General features: G+C 52.9%; 2 protein-coding genes across 2 annotated transcripts; one reads left to right on the forward strand and one right to left on the reverse strand.

Moving 5' to 3' along the window:
• Window positions 1–1,494: 1,494 nt before the first annotated feature.
• On the forward strand, window positions 1,495–11,656 carry SARM1 (sterile alpha and TIR motif containing 1). The gene is made up of 9 exons (XM_058817909.1): window positions 1,495–1,922; window positions 4,335–4,953; window positions 5,914–6,126; window positions 6,251–6,342; window positions 8,136–8,371; window positions 9,091–9,184; window positions 9,941–10,130; window positions 10,223–10,344; window positions 10,806–11,656. Exons 1-9 carry the CDS (start codon window positions 1,495–1,497, stop codon window positions 10,933–10,935), a joined length of 2,124 nt encoding a protein of 707 aa, XP_058673892.1. The 3' UTR covers window positions 10,936–11,656.
• Window positions 11,657–13,834: 2,178 nt separating this feature from the next.
• On the reverse strand, window positions 13,835–18,680 carry SLC46A1 (solute carrier family 46 member 1). Its single transcript, XM_058817950.1, has 5 exons — window positions 18,435–18,680; window positions 17,156–18,008; window positions 16,726–16,809; window positions 15,669–15,825; window positions 13,835–15,130 (listed from the first exon to the last, which is right to left on the reverse strand). Exons 1-5 carry the CDS (start codon window positions 18,678–18,680, stop codon window positions 15,055–15,057), a joined length of 1,416 nt encoding a protein of 471 aa, XP_058673933.1. The 3' UTR covers window positions 13,835–15,054.
• Window positions 18,681–19,225: the final 545 nt, after the last annotated feature.

A 19,225-nucleotide genomic window follows, 5' to 3' on the forward strand; every position in this document is an offset into this window, starting at 1 on the left:
ATTTAAGCTGCTCCTCCCAGCACACCCGAGAAATGCCCAAAGCGTGTAAGCATTTCTGCCCTGAGCACGTCTGGCCTGGAAAAAAGAAAACAAAAGAGGCCCAGGCTGCCTCTGCTCTTTCTTTTATCATGCAAATCCCGAGCCCACCCAGAAGAGCTGCTCTGAATTTCCACCGAGCAATGGGGATTTGCTTCCTGCTGGTACCAAAGGGGTTCAGAGCGCCGTGCCAGGGTGGTCACAGCCTCACCGTGACCACCACGGTGCCTGGTGGCCTTTGCCTGCCCCCTGTGTCCCCTCGCTGCTCACAGAGGGTCCTGAAGGAGTGTCCTGAACAACCAGAGTGGGGGTCCCTGCCTGCCATGGGGGTGACACCGCAGCAGCAGCTCGGGCACAAAGGGGGATGTGGGCCATGGGGACAGCAGGATGAGCCCCAGGTCGGGCTGGGCAGGGAAGGCTGTGGAATAGAACAGTTTGTGTTGAAAATGGAAAATTGTCTAGTTCCAAATCCTGTCACGTTCCACTATCCCAGGTTGCTCCAAGCCCCATTAACCTGGCCTTGGACACTTTCAGGGTTGGGACTTCCACAGTTTCCCTGAACAAACACTTCACAAGTGAAAATTCTCTCCTAGTATCAATCTAAATCTCTCATCTTTTATTTTAAAACTGCTCCCCCTTGTCCTATCGGTATCTGTTCGTGTAAAAGTCACTTCCCCTTTTATTAATAAGCTTTATTTAAGCGCTGAGAGGCCACAATCACAGGAACATAAAATTTAGGATGGAAAAGCGACTCCAGCCGTTATCCCAGCACTGCCAAGCCCACCACCGAGCCACATCCCCAAGTGCCACATCTCTGATTCTGTTAAATCCTTCGGGGGCTGGTGGCCGGAGGGCTCTGGGTTGGGATGTCCACAGCTTCCCTGAACAAGTACTTCACAAATAAAAAATTTCTCCCAGAATCTAATGTAAATGTCTCATCTTTTATTTTAAAACCGCTCCCCCCTTGTCCTATCGGTATCTATTCATGTAAAAACTCAGTTCCCCTTTTATTAATGAACCCTAATTAAACACGGAAAGGCCGCAATCACAGAAACATAACATTTAGGATGGAAAAGCCCGACTCCAGCCGTTAGCCCGGGACTGCCAAGCCCACCACCGATCCACGCCCCCAAGTGCCACATCCCCGATTCTGTTAAATCCTTCTGGGGCTCTGGGGGGCTCTAGGGGTCTCAGCATCGGGAGGAGGGGGCTGCAGCCGCCAGCACCGAGCCCCTCCTCGGAGAGAGGCGGCGCCTGTTCCCGGTGACATCAGCCCCGGGGACCGGGATGCTGAGCCCGGCTCGGGGAAGGCGGATCCCGCCCCGCTCGCATCTCCGCATCCCGGCCGGGCAGCGGGGGCAGCGGGGGCAGCGGGGCAGCGCATCCCCGCTCCGGTGCCCCGCTCCGGTGTCCCGGCAGCAGCGGGGGCTGCCGGCGCCGGGCATGCCGCGGTAGCCGATGCTGGCCCTGCTGCTGTCGCTGCACACGCTGGGCCGGTCGCTGGCCATGGCGAGCGCGGAGCTGCTGGCGGTGCCCGGGGCTGCGGGCCGGGCCGGCGGCGGAGGCGGCGGGGTCTCGCCCGGGGTGGGCACGGAGGCGCGGGAGGCGCTGGAGCGGGTCCTGCCCGTGCTCCGCAGGGCCCTCGGCCACGCCGTGAGGGCGGACGCGGCCCCGGCGCTGCGGGCCGCGCTCTCCGAGGTGTTCCGGCTGGTGGAGGAGGCCTGGGGGATGCCCGCCGTGGGCAGGGACGTGGCCAAGGTGCTGTGCGATGTGATCCGCCTCGAGGGCGGCCTGGACCTGCTGCTCAGCCTGCTCTACACCGCCGAGCTGGAGACCAAGTGCCAGGCGGGGAAACTGCTGGAGCAGATCCTGGTGGCGGAGAACAGGTGAGTGTGCAAAGAGCCCCTCAGCCTCGCCCTGCTGGGCACAGCCCCCAGAACGGGCTGGGTTCAAAGGGACCCCCTCATCTCAACCCCCTGCCATGGGCAGGGACACCTTCCACAGACCAGGTTGCTTCAAATCAATCCAACCTGGCCTTGACTTACCATCCCCACAACCCCAGATTTCCCTGATATGGATGCTCTCAGTTGCACAAAACCCCTTGGATGCCCACAGTTTGAGGGAGGAGGAGCAGCCACAGCCCAGGGGTGCTGGTCAGGACTGGGGTGTCCTCCTGAGCCCCCTCAGCCTCAGGTTGAGCTGAGTCAGTTTGGCTGGCTCACAGCATCTGGCCCAAAGCACAAGGTGTGACTCTCCTTTAGCCATAACTGCAGCACAAGGAGGACAAAGCCACTCCCCAGAGCCTCCCTGCTGCTGACCACGGCTGGGATGAAGCCCTAAGGAGGGGCCAGCAGCCCTCAGCCCCACATTCAGGTGTGTGTGCTGCTGCCCAGGACAGCAGCAGCACAGGTGAGAGGTGCTGGGATGTCTCTGTCAGAGCATGGGCACGGTGTGTGTGTGTGTGTGTGTGTGTGTGTGTGTGTGTGTGTGTGTGTGTACAAAGGTGCATGTGTGCACCTGACACATCCCAATCACAGCACCCACACACAGCTCACCCTTCCAGCACCCCAAATGCACTCTGACAGCTCTGCTCTCCCTCAGAGCACCCCAACCCAGCCCAGCTAGGGCTCTGGAAAGGATGTGGAGGGAGCCTGGCCAAAGGTTGCTCTGGTTTCCTGGGGGATGTCTCTTGCTGGAAGGCTGTGGACTCACAGCTTGGGCCTCACTTCATGCTCTGGCAGGCAAAAATAAGCAGCAGCTAAATCAGGAAAGCCCATTAGGGTGGAATTTAATCCCAGGAAGCATCACTGGCATGGTCTGCATTCAGCACTCAGCTCCTTAGCAAGAGAAAGCATTTGCTGGAGTTGTTGTTTCTGCTCCAGGAGCAGTTCATGCTCTTGGAGCAGCCGTGACATTCCAGCCCCTCACTCCCCACAGCTCCTGAGCCATGGCAGGGAGGTGTGGGGCTCCCCTTTGGGCCCAACCTCCCTCTTGCAGAACTCTCCCAGCCCGTGCCCAGCAGCAGAGGTGTTGAGCTGGGAGCTAGACAGGTCCTGGCAGCATCTGCAGCTGCAGGGAGTCAGGGACCTGTGTTTGTCATCCAGCTCCATGGCTGAGTCCGGGCTCACAGCCAGACCCAGGCTGAGGGTTTATTTTATTTTATTTTTTTTTCCCAGGGCTGTCCACAACATTTCCTGTCAAACCCACCCCAAGGTCAGTGAGAGCCCTGTGGGTCACAGGCTTCCCAGAAATGCTCGTCCTGCCTGCCAGCACAGAGGCTGGAGTGCCATCACCCCACTGTGAGCATGGCACTGCCCTCCTGAGCAGCAGAGCTGGGGCACCAGGGCCAGTGCTGCCTCCCTAACAGAGCAGCTCCAGCACAGAGCCACCAAATGGCACTGCTGAGGCAGGAATGGAGCTGCCACTCACCCCAGGAAACTCATGGGAGCGCAGCCAAGAGCTCATCTCAGAGGGTGGGCAGGCCCTGGCACAGGGTGCCCAGAGAAGCTGTGGCTGCTCCATATCTGGAAGTGTCCAAGGCCAGGCTGGACAGGGCTTGGAGCAACCTGGTCTGGTGGAAGGTGTCCCTGCCCATGGCAGGGGGTGGAAATGGATGAATTTTCCAATCCTTTCCAACCCAAATAATCCTATGACCCTGATTTTCTCCTTCCTCACTGCATTTTCAAGGCACAGCCCCATTCAAGTGTCATTTTAAGCACAGACCTCCCAAGACCAGCCATGGCCAAGCAGCAGCTGGTGGCCCTTGGCCACCTACCCTAGGCTCTTGCTGTTCTCTTCCAGAAGAGTGCAGGGTGAGGAAATAAAGAGCTTTCCTCAGCTGCTATCCCAGGACAGACAGACCCCTGTGTCCCACCTGTGAACAGGGCTGCCTGGCTGCTCATCCACGTGTGGAAGCCCTGTCCTGTCAGCAGTGCTTAGGGGACAAACAAGTTCCACTCCCAAACACAAAACAGCTCCACACCACAGCAATGCTGGTCCAGCAGATCCATTTCCAGCCTGGCAGTAACCCACCCTGCCTGTTAATTGCTATGAAGATCCTACCTCGAGCATGAGAGCATCCAGTGAGGGTAGGTGGGATGTGCACCCCATCACAAATTCTTCCATCAGACCCACACAGGTTCCTCCAACACCAGCCTGCTGCACCTTGCTGCATTGCATATCTGGTAATGGGATAAATACCTGTCCTGGGATAAATGTCACCAAGGCATGGGCCTCACAAGCCACTACTGTCACCCCTTGCACATCCACCTGCCCCTCTCCCCATCTCCTCCCCACAGGGACCGCATCGCTCGCATCGGTCTGGGCGTGATCCTGAACTTAGCCAAGGAGAGGGACATCCCCCAGCTGGCCCAGAGCCTCTCTGGCATCCTGGAGCACATGTTCAAGCACACGGAGGAGACCTGCTTCCAGCTCATCTCCGACGGAGGCCTGGACACCATCCTGTACTGGTGCCGCTGGACGGACCCCGCCGTGCTGCGCCACTGCGCCATGGCCTTGGCCAACTGTGCCATGTACGGGGGCCAGGCCAACCAGCGCCTCATGATCGAGAAGAAGGCAGCAGAGTGGCTCTTCCCCCTGGCCTTCTCCAAAGACGATGAGCTGATCCGGCTGCACGCCTGCCTGGCCATCACGGTGCTGGCCACCAACAAGGAGATCGAGAAGGAGGTGGAGCGCTCGGGGACGCTGGCGCTGGTGGAGCCCTTCATCGCCTCGCTGGACCCCGAGCAGTTCGCCTGCCGGATGCTGGGCAGCAGTGACAACATCCAGGGGAGGACAGCGCAGGACCTGCAGCGCCTGGTGCCCCTGCTGGACAGCTCCAGGCTGGAGGCTCAGTGCATCGCCGCCTTCTACCTGTGCACCGAGGCTGCCATCAAAGCCAGGCAGAAGAAAACACAGGTAAAGGGTAGGTTGGCCTGGAGGAGGGTGATGACAAAGAGAAGGCGTGGCACAGCTGCATTTTGGTGTCTTTTGGTCCTTACCCATACCAGCACAGCTTGTTGGGAAGTGTGGCAGTCATATTTTCTGGAAAAATCCCTTTGCCCAGGATTCTTCTCCTGAGAAGCTGAGAAGCCTCAGAGAAAAAGGAAAACAATATTTATCTCATTTGCTTCTCCCGTGTTTTGCTGCTTTGGAATGTGGTTGGAGATTATTTATCCAACAGTTGATTGTTTCATTGGTTTCATGTGAATTGTTTTGACTTATTGGCCAATTACCGTCAGGCTGTGTCGGGGCTCTGGAAAGAGTCACGAGTCTTCATTAGTATCTTTTAGCCTTCTGTAAGTATCTTTCCTGTATTCTTTAGTATAGTTTTAGTTTAGTATTCTTTAATATAATATAGTATCATAAAATAATAAATTAACCTTCTGAGAATATGGAGTCAGATTTATCATTCCTTCCTTCGTCTGGAACAATAGGGAAGAGGATGAGGGAAGGCAAAGTGACATGTCGCAGACATCTTTTATGAAAAATCCTTTCTTTAGGATTTTTCCTCCTGAGAAGCCGAGAGGCCTCAGAAACAAAATGTAAACATTGATTATCTGCTGCTGTGGAATGCAACAAGTAGATCTTTGATTGGCCCATGTTGGTTGTTTCCAATTAATGGCCAATTACAGCGAGCTGGCTTGGACAGAGAGTCCAACCCACAAGCCTTTGTTATCATTCCTTCTTTTTCTATTCTTAGCTAGCCTTCTGATAAAATAATTTCTTCTATTCTTTTAGTATAGTTTTAATGTAATATATATCATAAAATAATAAATCAAGCCTTCTGAAACATGGAGTCAGATCCTCATCTCTTCCCTCAACCTGAGACCCCTGTGAACACGGTCACTGTGACATCTCCTCCCTTTGTGTCCCCAGATTTTCAGTGAGATTGGGGCCACGCAGAGCCTGAAGAGGATTGTGTGCTACTCCACCAGCAGCACCACCTCCTCCCTGGCCAAAAAGGTGCTGCGCCTGATAGGGGAGGAGGTTCCTCGGCGCATCCTGCCCACGGTTCCCAACTGGAAATCCTGCGAGGTGCAGACGTGGCTGCAGCAGATTGGATTCAACAAATACTGCCAGAGATTCCTGGTAGGGCTCTGTGCTGGGGGAGGGACACATGGGGAGGGACATCTCTGCCCCATCTCGCAGCAGAGGTGCAAGCGTCTCACCCAGCTTTTCCTGGGACCTCTCCAGCCCGGATTTCTCTTGGCAGGATCACCAGGTGGATGGGGACATTCTCCTGAGGCTGACAGAGCAGGAGCTGCAGCAGGATTTGGGGATGGACTCCAGCATCACTCGGAAAAGGTAGGGCCAGCACCAGGGCACACTGGACTGCCTCAGGGCCACCACCACATGGCAGAGCAGGGACAAGGTCTCTGCCTTTCCCTCCTTGCAAAAACAGGAACGGAGATCCTCCAATTGCAAAACCTGAACTGCCAGGGCTTTTCCACTGCACTTTTTGTAGTCACAGAGAAATTTCTGTAATGGGACCACTGCACAGCAGAGGTGTGGGTGGGGGAAAGACCACCTATGGCACAGGGCAGGTGGGATCCTGCAAGTTACCCAGAAAAATGGGAACTGACCCTTAGCTGAGCTGCTCACACCCCGTTGTCCTGAGGACCAGCACTCCCATGCAGCTGTTCCTCTGTTTCCTGTTCTTCATCCTTCACCCCAGTGTGGAGCTGCACTCCCTCCTGAGCAGGTAAAATGTTGGAATCCAAAATGCAGGGAACTCTCAGAACTTTGGGCCTGTAAGCCACAGCTTAGAATTAAACACAGGATTTGATTTGAGACCTTGGAAAAAGCTTCCAAACTTAAATGCTAGAACTAAGAATGTGGATTTATAGCTTAAAGTAGAGACACATTCAGAAGAGGAAAGTTTAGAGTTTCAGAGTTTAAGATACAGAAAAAATAAAAGTAGTTACAAAGGTAAACAAGAAGTTTAGAGTGCAGTACTATAGGTTTGTGTGTTGACATAGTTGGTTAAGAAAACTTACATTGTAGCATGAGTCCATAAGACAGAATAGATTAAGATAAGGATAAAGGATTAAGTTAAAAGCATAAATATCCTTATTAGTAGTGTTTTATTGGTCAATAAATCCTTAAAAATCTTGCAACTGCAAGTCTTGCGACCTTCTGAACCGTGCGGTGAGATGTGAGCCGAACTCACCCTTCCTGCCTATGCAGAAGATAAGAAAAACAAACCACATCCTCTAAAACAACTCAGAGGTCCTGTGTCTAACTCATTCTAAATTCCTTAAAAAATCCCATAGTGGTACCATGTGTCTCTAAGTGCTGCCCTGTGACAGTGTTTGCAGGGGTCTTAGGATGAGGGAAGAGATGAGAATGTTGACTCCATTATTCAGAAGGCTTGATTTATTATTTTATGATACATATTATATTAAAACTATACTAAAAGAATAGAAGAAAGGATTTCATCAGAAGGCTAGCTAAGAATAGAAAAAGAATGACAAGAAAGGCTTGTGACTGACTGAGACAGTCCGGACAGCTGGACTGTTGTCACAGACATGTTTTATGAAAAATCCTTTCCTTAGGATTTTAACTCCTGAGAAGCTGAGAGGTCTCAGGAACAAAATGTGAACAATGGTTATCTGCTGCTGTGGAATGCAACAGGTGCATCTGTGATTGGTCTCATGTGCTTGTTTGTAATTAATGGCCAATCACAGTCAGCTGGCTCGGATAGAGAGTCCGAGCCACAAGCTTTGTTATCATTCTTTCTATTCTATTCTTAGTTTATCTAGCCTTCTGATGAAACCTTCTATTCTTTTAGTATAGTTTTAATGTAATATATATCATAAAATAATAAATCAAGCCTTCTGAAACATGGAGTCAACATTCTCGTCTCTTCCCTCATCCAAAAACCCCCGTGAACACCATCACAGACTGTGATTGGCCATTAATTAGAAACAACCACATGAGACCAATCACAGATGCACCTGTTGCATTCCACAGCAGCAGACAATCATTGTTCACATTTTGTTCCTGAGGCCTCTCAGCTTCTCAGGAGAAAAAATCCTAAGGAAAGGATTTTTCAGACAATATCATGGCTACACTGCTCCTCTTGTCCCCCCAACCAGGTTTTTCCGGGAGCTGACGGAGCTCAAGACCTTCGCCAACTACTCCACCTGCGACCGCAGTAACCTGGCCGACTGGCTGGGGAGCATCGAGCCCAAGTTCCGGCAGTACACCTACAACCTGCTCACCTGCGGCATCGACCGCAACTTCCTGCACCGCGTGACGGAGCAGCAGCTGCAGGAGGACTGCCACATCCACACCGGCTTCCACCGCGTCCGCATCCTCACCGCGGCCAGGGGTGCGCCCGCCCACCAGGGAACGGGTGCAGGGGCTGTTTGGGATGGGCTGCTGTTGGAGTTGCGTTGTGATTTTAGGGTTTACTTCAGAAATTTGTTTCTTGTTATGATGATTCTCTGCTAGGTGTGTCAGTCACTTCTTTGTCTTGCTCCTTGGTGAGTATTGTCTGTCAAACTTGGCGTTCTAGAAGGGTGTTGGGTTACTGGGCAGATTTAAAAGATGCCTCTTGCCCCTGGGGGGACATTGGGCCATTCAGGTGTCTTTTGTCACTTGAGACCTCCTCCCATGTACCTGGTTGGTGGCTCCCTACCCCTTCCCTGCCCCTCTCCCTGGGGTTAAAAGGAACAGCAACCACACGGTTCAGGGAGTTCTGTTGGAGCTGGTGCTGGATTCAGAGGCCTGTGGGCCAGAATAAAGCTCTGGATCCAAGCCCTCCATCAGAACTGACTCCTTTCCTTCACCATCACCTTAAAGCTTCTCCACCAGAGGGAAACCTGAGGATAGAGGGAATCCTTTGAATCTGCCAATTGCTCGATGCCCTTCTGGAATTCCAGGATGACAGACAGTGCTGGGAGAGGTCAGGGAGGGGGAAGGAGAGGCGACTGACACACCTGGGAGGGAATCTTCAGAGGAGGGACCAGGTTTCTGAAGCAAACCCTGAAATCCCAACTCAACAAGCTGCTGGTTTGTGACTCCTGGTGGTTGTTTTGTGCTGTCCAGAGACGCTGCACTCGCCCATCACGCTGCAAACCGCGACCAACGGGACCGACGTGTTCATCAGCTACCGCAGGAGCACCGGCTCCCAGCTGGCCAGGTGAGCCCTGAGGGAAGGTGGGTGGTCACCTGTGGGAAAAGCGGGGAATGGGGAGGAGGGAGAGGCTGCCAAAAGCTGCAGAGGAAATGGGGACAGCACATGCACAGTGGACAGGCTAATTCCCAGTCCTGTCACCGCTGCTTCGTGGCCACAGCTCTCTTCACAGAGAGCAGCAGGCACAACCTCCCCAGGATTCCTCCTGGGGAAAGTCTGTGAGAAAGCTCAGACAAAGAAGAAAATTCTTATCTCTACTCGGTGCTCCTGTTGTTTAGCACATGTGGAATGTGTCATAGAGATTGTTTACCAAAAAGGATTTGTTAATTAGACTCTGGTGATGGTTGTTTTGATTGATTGACCAATTAGGCCAAAGCTGTGTCATGACTGTCTGTAAGGGGTCATGGGTTTTTCTTTAGTATTTTATAGTATTAGTATATATTATAGTATGTAGTATAATATAGTATAGCTTAATAAAGAAATTCTTCAGCCTTCTGAAACCACTGGAGTCAATGCACATTATTCCCTGGCCTTGCTGCAATACCACTTTGGCACTGAGTGACCTTTTCCTCATGCTCCTAGAGCTCTAAGGGATCACAGCAGGGTATCAATGCCAGCTCCTTGTGTTCTCTGCACGTGCCCAGACAGCTGGGCTGGAGCTGGCATCTCATTCCCTGCTCCTCTGTCTCACTGTGTCTCAGCCAACGTGCTGAGACAGCAAATGAAACCTCTCCTCATGGTGCTGTCCCCTCTTGCCACCAGCCTGCTGAAGGTCCACCTGCAGCTCCACGGCTTCAGCGTGTTCATTGATGTGGAGAAGCTGGAGGCAGGGAAGTTTGAAGACAAGCTGATCCAGAGTGTCCTGAGTGCCCGGAATTTTGTGCTGGTGCTCTCACCAAACGCGCTGGATAAATGCATGGAGGACCCCGAGTGCAAGGACTGGGTACACAAGGTAAGAGATGCCACCAGGTGGGACCTCTGGTGGGAGAGAGTTGGTGAGGGGCTGATAGAGGCCATGAGCACCTGCCTGTTCTGTTCCTGCAGGAGATTGTGACAGCCCTGAACTCTGGGAAGAACATTGTACCTGTTACAGACCATTTTGAGTGGCCAGACCCAGAAACGCTCCCCAAGGACATGAGGGCTGTCCTGAAATTCAACGGTATCATGTAAGTAAAAGCCACCTGTGCCATGGGGCTCCTTGACACCTGGGGAGAACAGCTTGCATAAGGAGCAGCAAAGAGCCCAAGGACATGGGGACAAACAGATGAGGGTGGCAGAACAGGTCCAAGGGATACTGAGTCACTCCAGGTGCTCCAGAGCTTGCAGGGAGCAAAGGTTCCCACCACATCCCTGCTGCTGCTGTGCTGGAGCTCCTTTGGGTGACACAGGGACACTGCTGGGAGGACACACATCCTCACTGATGCTGGCAGTTTTACAGACCACCTGGGTTACTTTTCCCCCCTGCTTCCCCTTTGTGCAACCTGGCAGCACCCATGGGGAGAAGGGAGCTCCTGGAGAGCTGGGGTGGAGGAAAGGGGTCTCTGGCGGGCCCAAATGAACTGAGCTACCTTGTGGCACCCCACACACAGCAGAAGAAGTAAACATCACATTTTTCCCCTCGATTCAGGTGGTCCCACGAGTACCAGGAGGCCACGATTGACAAAATCATCCGCTTCCTCCAGGGCCGCTCCTCGCGGGACTCCTCGGCTGGCTCGGAGAACGGGCTGGACTGCCTGCACTCCCTGGGGCAGAGCTAGAACCAGCACAGCAGCCTCACAGACTCACAGGCGACCCCTTTTTTTGTGTGGGGGTCCAAATTTATGCCTCCTGACTTTTTTCCTATCTTTGAGAGAAATCCTGTGGCTCTTACTCCCTCTCAATACAAGCCCACGGCCCCAGCGCTCGCTCCCCCAGCGCCTGGGGAGCCAAGCAAAGCTGGACTCTGGGATGGATTATGTGTCTTCCACGTCCTCCTGTGGGTGGTGAGGGTGACTGGCACCATCCAGACCCCCACAGGCAGCTGCAGCTTCCCCCAGAAACACATCCAAAGAGGGAGAATCTTTGGAGGACTGAAAATTGGAGAAGTGTTGAGAATCCGTCGTAAGAGGACACAAGGGAGAGAAGAGCAATTGAGAGGAAGGTGAGGCTCTGCCGTGTGCCCCAGGAGTATCCTTGTGGTCAGAAACTGAGAGCAGGAAAGGGCAAATAAAAATTAAGCCCTAACAAAATCTTTGTGTTTGGGAAAGATAACCCACAGGGGCCTCCTGAAGTGCTTTATCTTTCCCAGCAATGTCCCTTTATCACAAGAGCTCCTTCCCTACTCAAAGGACTTCCACCTCCCAGTGCTGCAAAACCACTTTGTGCTCTTACCTCTGGCAGTGGGAATTTGGGGTTAGACCACGTGAAGCTTCTGCAGGATCCCTGCAAAAAGTGCTTTTCAAATACCCTCCTTGCCTCCGTCTGAAGTTTCAGCTTCACCACTTTATCAGGTCTGTATTTCCAGGGCACTGGAGGCTGGATTGTGACCCTGGAAAACTCGAAATCCATGCAGGGAAGATGCTAATTGCTGTGCTTGTGGAGATATTCCACACTGTGGCTGTATTTTATCCTGCTCCTGTGGTCTGTGCCTTCAGCAGGAGCTGGTGAATCTCTCTGCTGAGCCCCACACCCCCACAGCCCTGCCTGAGCTCCCTGGGGCTGTCCCTGCTCGCTGCTGGATGCAATTCCAAGCAGCACTTGCTTCTTCCTATCAACCTCTTCTCAACAGCCACCTGGGCTTTTTGCAGCTCCTCACCTTAAAATATCCAGGAAAAATGGAGCTTTTGCAAAGGGCTGGCAAAGGATGCTCCAGGACCATCAGTGTCTGGTGAGGAACCACTGGCATCCTGACACAAATCCCTGCATTCCACACTCCAGGCTGCTGAATCACCTTGAAAAACAAACAGGTTCCTCTTCCTATCCTTGCTCAAGAAGAACTCAACTTTTTCAGGAGGTAACAAGGAGTCTCAGCCAGCTTGTCCTCCTCCTTGCTCTCCCTACAGCTCTGCTTTAACTGTCAGGAACACAAACACTTTCTTCTTTTGGCTTGGATCCACAAACATATCAGGGGCAGAAAAAAAAAATAAAGAAGTTAATTCTGGTGCTTTATGGATAGCTCTTATCAGCTCCCAGTTAATGGCATCTTTGCTCTCCAGTGAAAGGTTAATAGCCATATTTGCCCAGCATTCATCAGAATTAGAATCCATCTAATCTCCAGAATAAATAACAAGAAGGCAGCAGATGAGCCCAAAGGTGAATCTGGCCAAGGATAAAAGCCTCTTGTGAGCTGCTTCAGGGAAAAGCCTTCAGAAACTGAAAGTCAGGGCCTCCATGGCCACTGAAGGAGCCCCACACAAAGAGTTCTAAGGATTTTCCTCCCTGCAATAATCTGGTGAGTGATTGTGTCTTGTTTCCCAGGAGCTCTGTAGCAATCAGCCCCCTCACCCAGCACTCAGTGGGGAGATTTACTCACTCTCCCCAGCTCAGGTGTCTCACCTGACACGAGATCCCATCTCCTGCTCCAGCTGCCTGGACTGTGACTCCTCCTGCTTCCCCATCATTATCTTCACCTTAATGAACTTGCCCTCCTTCTGGCAAAGCATCCCAAACCCAGCCCCTTCCAGCTGGAGCAGACCCAAGGAAATTAATTCCTCTGCCCTCACCCTCCCTCATCCCTTTGCTCTGCCACGTCAAAAGTGTCTGGAGTTATTCAATCAGACATTATTAATAAATCTGGTTTTTACTTTAAATCCCTTCCTCTTTGTCTGTATCACGTGCTTCTCTCCCGGCAGGCTTTTCACACTCGCCACCACTAAGCAGAACTGACATTCCCAAGCAGGATTCCTGCAGGAACCCCTCACTTCCCACTCACCTTTGCATGGACTGATGCCCTGCACCCCCAGGGACTCTGCCTGCTCTCACCAGCCATGGCTCCACTGTTGCAACTCTTGGAGGGTGGCCTAGAAAAACTCTGGTTTAATTTTTTTAATTAGGCATAATTGCTGCCATTGAATGTGTCCCCCTGCAGAGCCAGGTCTCACCTCCCTGCACAACTCTGAGCAGCTGAATTGGCACCCAGGGGGTGGAGAGGGCTTCACTTCACAATCAGCTCAGCCACAAACATCTACTGCAACGTTCACAGCATGCCCTGTTCCCCAGGGAGGCCAATTCCAGGCTGAGCCCAGCAGTCTGACCTGTAATTCCAACCTGCCCTGGCAGAACTGCTTGGGCCAAGTGGCAAAACACCAAGTTCTTCAAGCCTCCCTGCTTCTCTGCTCCCCAGTTCTGCTTCTACCACAAACTCCCAATGCACAGGCAAAAAGCTGGGTTAAAGCATTTCACATTTTCTGCACACTGAAGGACAGGTTTCAGACAAAGCTCTCCTGCAAGCTTTACTCTGGTGGTCAGGAAAAGCAAGTTTTGGCTGATGGCAAGTCCCAAACCTGCATTTTCCCTGACTTTCCACTTTCACACACTCATTCTCCACGAGACAGATAAATTCCTGCTGCTCCTTCTTTACTGCAGTCTTCAATAAAGGACTGAGAGGTAAAATAATGGAGACAAACCTCCAATGAGTCAAGGACAAACGATACCAACAGCTGCACAAGATATCCAGAGTTTTATGAACCATAAAAGAGCACGGAGGTTTTATTCAATCTGAAGTAACAGTAAAGTCATTACTGCACGTACCTGAACAGCATGTGCAGTGCAGTGTACACAGAACTGGTTTATGGCACTTTGAAGACAAAAAAAGGATTGCAGCAACACAGGTAATGCTTTGGAAAGAACAATTTAAGTACCATGAACATGGAGTTTGCTTGCTGGCATCAAGAGATCCCAGGACAAGCAGCACTGAGGTCATTAACACAAGATTATGCCACATACAACAAAAAAGATTAATCTTAAAGACACTAGTCCTGTCCCCATCTTGCTGAGGAAGGGCTCTGGATCAGCACAGCAGGGATTTCACATGACTGGGGCTCAGATCTGCAGTGTAAGGGGGGAACAATTCTGACAATTTTCTCCTTCATAGCTTTTGGCTATGTCAATTTTTATGTCAATTAAGGCACCTACAGGAGCTGCTCCAAGGATCCTCGTGGGTCCCTCCCAACCCAGGATTTATTCTACTGGCCCTGCAGTATTCTCAGATGATCTGTTACTTCTCAAAACCACCTCTGAGATCCCTCTGAGATCCTGGGCTGAGCTCCAGACAAGGCAGGACATACCACTGGCACTCCTACCAACACTTCATGGATTAGATCCTGTTCTTAGGACACCTCTGACTTGCACAACTAAAGCTGGCTCAGTCAGTAAGGACAGCAATAGCACTCCTGTGCTAAACCACCCCTCTCCATAAGGAGTTTTGTGGTCTGGCATGTCACATTTGTTGGGTTTTTACTGGCAATGTGATGATTTGGGGCACAGGACACTGTTGGGTGCTTCTGGTTCAGCCTGTGCCTCACCCACACCAACAGCTCATCCCTGCACACTGGAATACCCTGAGGGGAAAATGCTCAGCAATTACAGCAGAACTCAGTCCTCTCTCCCCACTAAAAGCAGGGCAGAGCCTTCTGGCCCCACCAACCCCAAACCACAAAGCAGCTTTGCAATAGGCCCTCAACAGCTTGATTTGCTCTGGGGTCTCTTGGGTTTTCTCTGGTTTTGGAGCCATTCACAGCTCCAAATCAATTTCCTCCTGTGATTTCCAATTATTTGGCATTTAAAAGTCAGTAAGGACAGCAGAGTGTCCCTCCCACACTGATCAGTCCTTTGAGGGAAGAATGAAGTGCAGTGTTCAGGTGGACACTGCCGTGCTGGCCAATTCCTTGGCATTAAATTCAGTCTTTTGTGGGGGTCAGGGAAGCCTCTTGGAAGTGGTTGTAGTCGTGTTTTGAATCCCAGATTTGTATCCACCTAGAAAAGAATGAATAGTTTCAGCTTCCAAAGTCAAATGAGGATGTTGCTGAATGGAGTGAATCTTAAAAGTTTCAGAGGAACAAAATAATATGACCCTGCCAGGAACTGCTGCACTTCTGCAAATCCAAATACATTCCCTCTCCCAGAACCTACCAGGGGATTTGTTTTCTATCACAACAAAACTTCTGCTTCAATTACTAACGAAATTACAGGAAGAGAGACTGCTGAGAGAGCTCCATCTCTTCCGTGAAGAACTTTCAAATTCAGTTCCAGATTTTGGATTCCATTGAGGCTGCAGTGAGGCTTTGAAGCACTTTGAATGTTGGTTTGAAAAACTTCAGGCTGCAGGTTTATCCCTAGGATTCAGATTCCAAAGGAAATGACCTGCACCTCTTTCTACTGGAGACACCCTCTCACAACCAGAACTGAAAATATGCCTTTAAAACTGCCAGCTTCTATCCTAAGAGTAAATAGAGTAAATAGTATTTTCCATATGACATTGCATGGCAAAGTTTGGACATCTGAAGTAAATTACCCAAGGATAGCTGCTGGAATAAGGAGGATTATAGCCCCAAAGAGAAATGGGAATCCCCTCATGAAGTGCAAGGTGGCAGGGTAGAGAGAGTTGAACACTCCTGTAGACACAAGTGAACACAGCCCTTCCACGCAGGCAACAGAAGCAAAGAGAGCACCTGGAAAAGAGAGATAAGAGGTTAATGATAAGATAGACAGGCGGTTATTGCCTGTAAACAGCTGTAACACATCACCATCAGTGCATTCTGCCAATCTTTCCAAGGGTTTGCACTTGCCATCAGAAAAGTGTGTGAATATCAAGCGTGGTAAGGTGGGACAGGACTGGCCTGGCATGTCCAGCCTGTGGCCATGACCACCTCACCAACCTGCAGGATTTGTATCAAGAGATGGCCAGGACATTTTATCAGCTGGATTGTAAATGCTCCAGGCCAGGGCACCTCTTATCACTTGTTAAACATTAAGTACAGCACAAGATTTAGCACCATAAATCTGCTGTACGTGCCATCGCTGTCCCAAAATAAGAAACCTGAGTATTGCAAAATCACCTCTCCATTGCTGCCACCCAGATTCCCTCCTCCCCATCGGCCCCAGAGACATTCCTGTGCTGTGTTTCACAGCAAGTGCAAACCCTCCAAACACAGAACTGGACAAAAGGCAAACATGCTCCTCCTGTGGGTTATCCGTGATCTTTCACCGTGGTCAATGATACAACCCTCCAACAGCACCTGGTTCTCCCCACTGTTACTGATCTACAGAGGAAAGTTATGGTCAGGAGAATGACTCTTTTCTCCTTGTTATATAATCCATTTTAACTCTTGCTCCCTGTAAAAGTTTTGGAAATGAATGTATGGATGAATGAACTACTCCTGCTTTTCTTCCCTTGTTCTCATGTCGGAAATGCAGCGAGTCTGAATCAAAGAACGACAATTATTTGGGGGGAAAAAAAATAAAATTACCCTGGGCCTGAGGATGAATGCAGGGGCACAGGAGTCTGGTTTCAATATTTCAAAAAAAAAGTGTTTCAGGATCTGGCTTAAGCACAGTGGTTAATTCCTTACCTTGTTCTGTCTCACTGACCAGCTTGGAGAGCTTGGATCTGATGACTGGAGTGGCTGCCATGGAAAGGAACAGAATTCCATAACCTGTGAGCAAGACACAGCACATTAGGGAAAGGTCACCTGAAAAATAAAGCCTCCCAAGCCAGCCCCAGAAATCTGCAGCTGCTGGCAGTGTCTCCCTGCTATATTTAAACACAGTTCCCCCTCCTGGATCTCATAAGGCACTTTGGTCTGTGTGTGCAGTATAATACAGTTCTAGGAAGCCTAATGTTCTAGGAACTACATGGATGCACTTCCAAATTCAGTGTCTGGACAACACTGCCCTTAGCAAGGCACAGTTTTGTTGGTGCACGAGGCAGAACTCCCTCACATGCCTGAACTCCCCGTGAAGCACACTACCAGAAACAGGGATTTCAACCCTCAGCATCACCTGTAAACATCAGTGGCGTTGTGGTAGCAAGAGACATCACCACCAGCCCAGCAATGTTGGAGAGCAAGCCTATCTCTGCCACCCAGGTGTCCTCAAGGCAGAGCTGCAGCAGCCTCAGCCCCGCCAGGCTGCTCAGGTACGCCAGGTAGCTGGCGGCCGAGCCGTACCCGATGAGATCAGAAGCCCAGCACAGAGGGAAGCCCAGCTCGTACAACACATAGATGTCCTTGGCTCCAAAATGCACCGTGACAATCAGAAAGAAAGCCAGGGAGTACAGAGCCAGCTTCCACCTGGAGCTCGGCTGCTCGGGGGCCGTGTACAGCCTGAACACAGCCTTGTAGTGGCTGAGCGTGAACAGCCTGGCCTCCTTCTTCTGCTTCACCGACTCCCGCAGGAAGAACGCGGCGTAGAGGGTGGCAGCAAGGCTGGCAGCAAAGGCCAGCCAGAAGGGGTTGATGTAGCCCTGGGCCTTGCGCCACTGGCCGCCGCCAATGCTGGCCACCATGCCCGCGGTGCCCAGGCAGGCCTCGAGGATGGCCACGCGGAACGTCCGCGCGCGCCGCTCGCTGGTGTCGGCCACGTAGGAGAAGCAGCCGGCCAGGATCAGGTTGTAGTCGCCCGTGAGGCCGCTCAGGATGCGTCCCAGGAGGAAGAAGGCGACGTGCAGCTCCAGGTACATGACCAGCAGGTAGATGGCTGTCTGCAGGGCCATGCCTGCTGTGGGCAGGATGAGCGCCGGGCGCCGGCCCACGCTGTCGCTCCACGTGCCGAGGAGGGTCACGGAGAAGAGGCTGACGAAGAAACCTCCCAGGTTGATGTAGAGGTTCCAGTGGGACACCAGAGCTTCCACCTCCTGCAGGAGAAACAGGCGGCTGAGGAGATCCAACAGCATCCACTGAGCTCCTCCAAACTCCTCCTGGCGCTCCGTGGTTCCATTACGCTCCCCTTCCCCTCAGGGCTCCCTGCTCCCTTTGGGGCTTCACGTTCCCTCCTGACTCTGCTTCCAGGGACTCCCAGCTCCTCTCAAGCTCTCTGTTCCCTTTGAGGCTCCCTGTTCCCCTTGGGGCTCCCTGTTCCCCGGGGCACTTCTCCTCCCCTGCTCCCCTGGGACCTCCCGTTCACCCTGAGCCCCCCGCTCCCTCCGGGGCTCCCCAACCCCACGGACCCGTCTTTCCCCCCGGCTCCCCATCCATCCCGTGCCTCCCCTCTCGGCTCTCCCCCTGAGCTCTTCATCCACACCAGGGCTCTCCGGTCCCGCCGTGTCTCCCGGTGTCCCCACCTGCCGCAGAGGGTCGGCGGTAGCGTTGCCGTCCCCGCAGCCGGAGGAGGAGTCGGTGCTGGTGCTGTTGCTGTAGCCGTGCTCGGCCCCCAGCCGGTCCCACAGGTACTGGGTGGCCAGCGGGCCCTGCAGCCCCAGCGACAGGGTGGCCAGGAACAGCAGCGGCTCCACGGCGGGCAGCGACAGGCGGCGCCGGCCCGGGGGCACCGGGGGCTCGGCGGGCGGCGGAGCGGCCATGGCGGCCATGGCGGGGCGGAGGCTCCGCCGGAACGGGACTGACACTGCTCCGCCCGGGATGGCACTGACACTGCTCCGCCCGGGATGGCACTGACACGGCTCCGCCGGAACGGGACTGACACGGCTCCGCCCGGGATGGCACTGACACGGCTCCGCCGGAACGGGACTGGCACGGCTCCGTCCTGAACGGGACTGGCTCGGCTCCGCACGGGACGGGACTGGAAAGGCTCCGCCCTGAACGGGACTGGTTTGCGCCTCTTGGGATGGGACTGGCACGGCTCCGCCCGGAACGGGACTGGCTCGGCTCCGCACGGGATGGCACTGACACGGCTCCGCTCAGAACGGGATTGGCACGGCTCTGCCCGGAACGGGACTGGTTCGGCTCCGCCCGGCATGGGACTAACACGGCTTCTCTCAGAGCGGTCCAGGCTCCGCTGTGCCTGGAACGGGACCGACTCCGCTCCGCTCAGAGCGGTCCAGGCTGAGCTCTGCCCGTAACGGGACCGGCTCCGTTCCCTCCGCCGCCGGGACCGCGGGGGTTCCCGAGACCCCTC

Source organism: Ammospiza caudacuta, chromosome 20 (genome assembly GCF_027887145.1).
Source record: "Ammospiza caudacuta isolate bAmmCau1 chromosome 20, bAmmCau1.pri, whole genome shotgun sequence".
Classification (NCBI taxonomy): Eukaryota; Metazoa; Chordata; class Aves; order Passeriformes; family Passerellidae; genus Ammospiza; species Ammospiza caudacuta.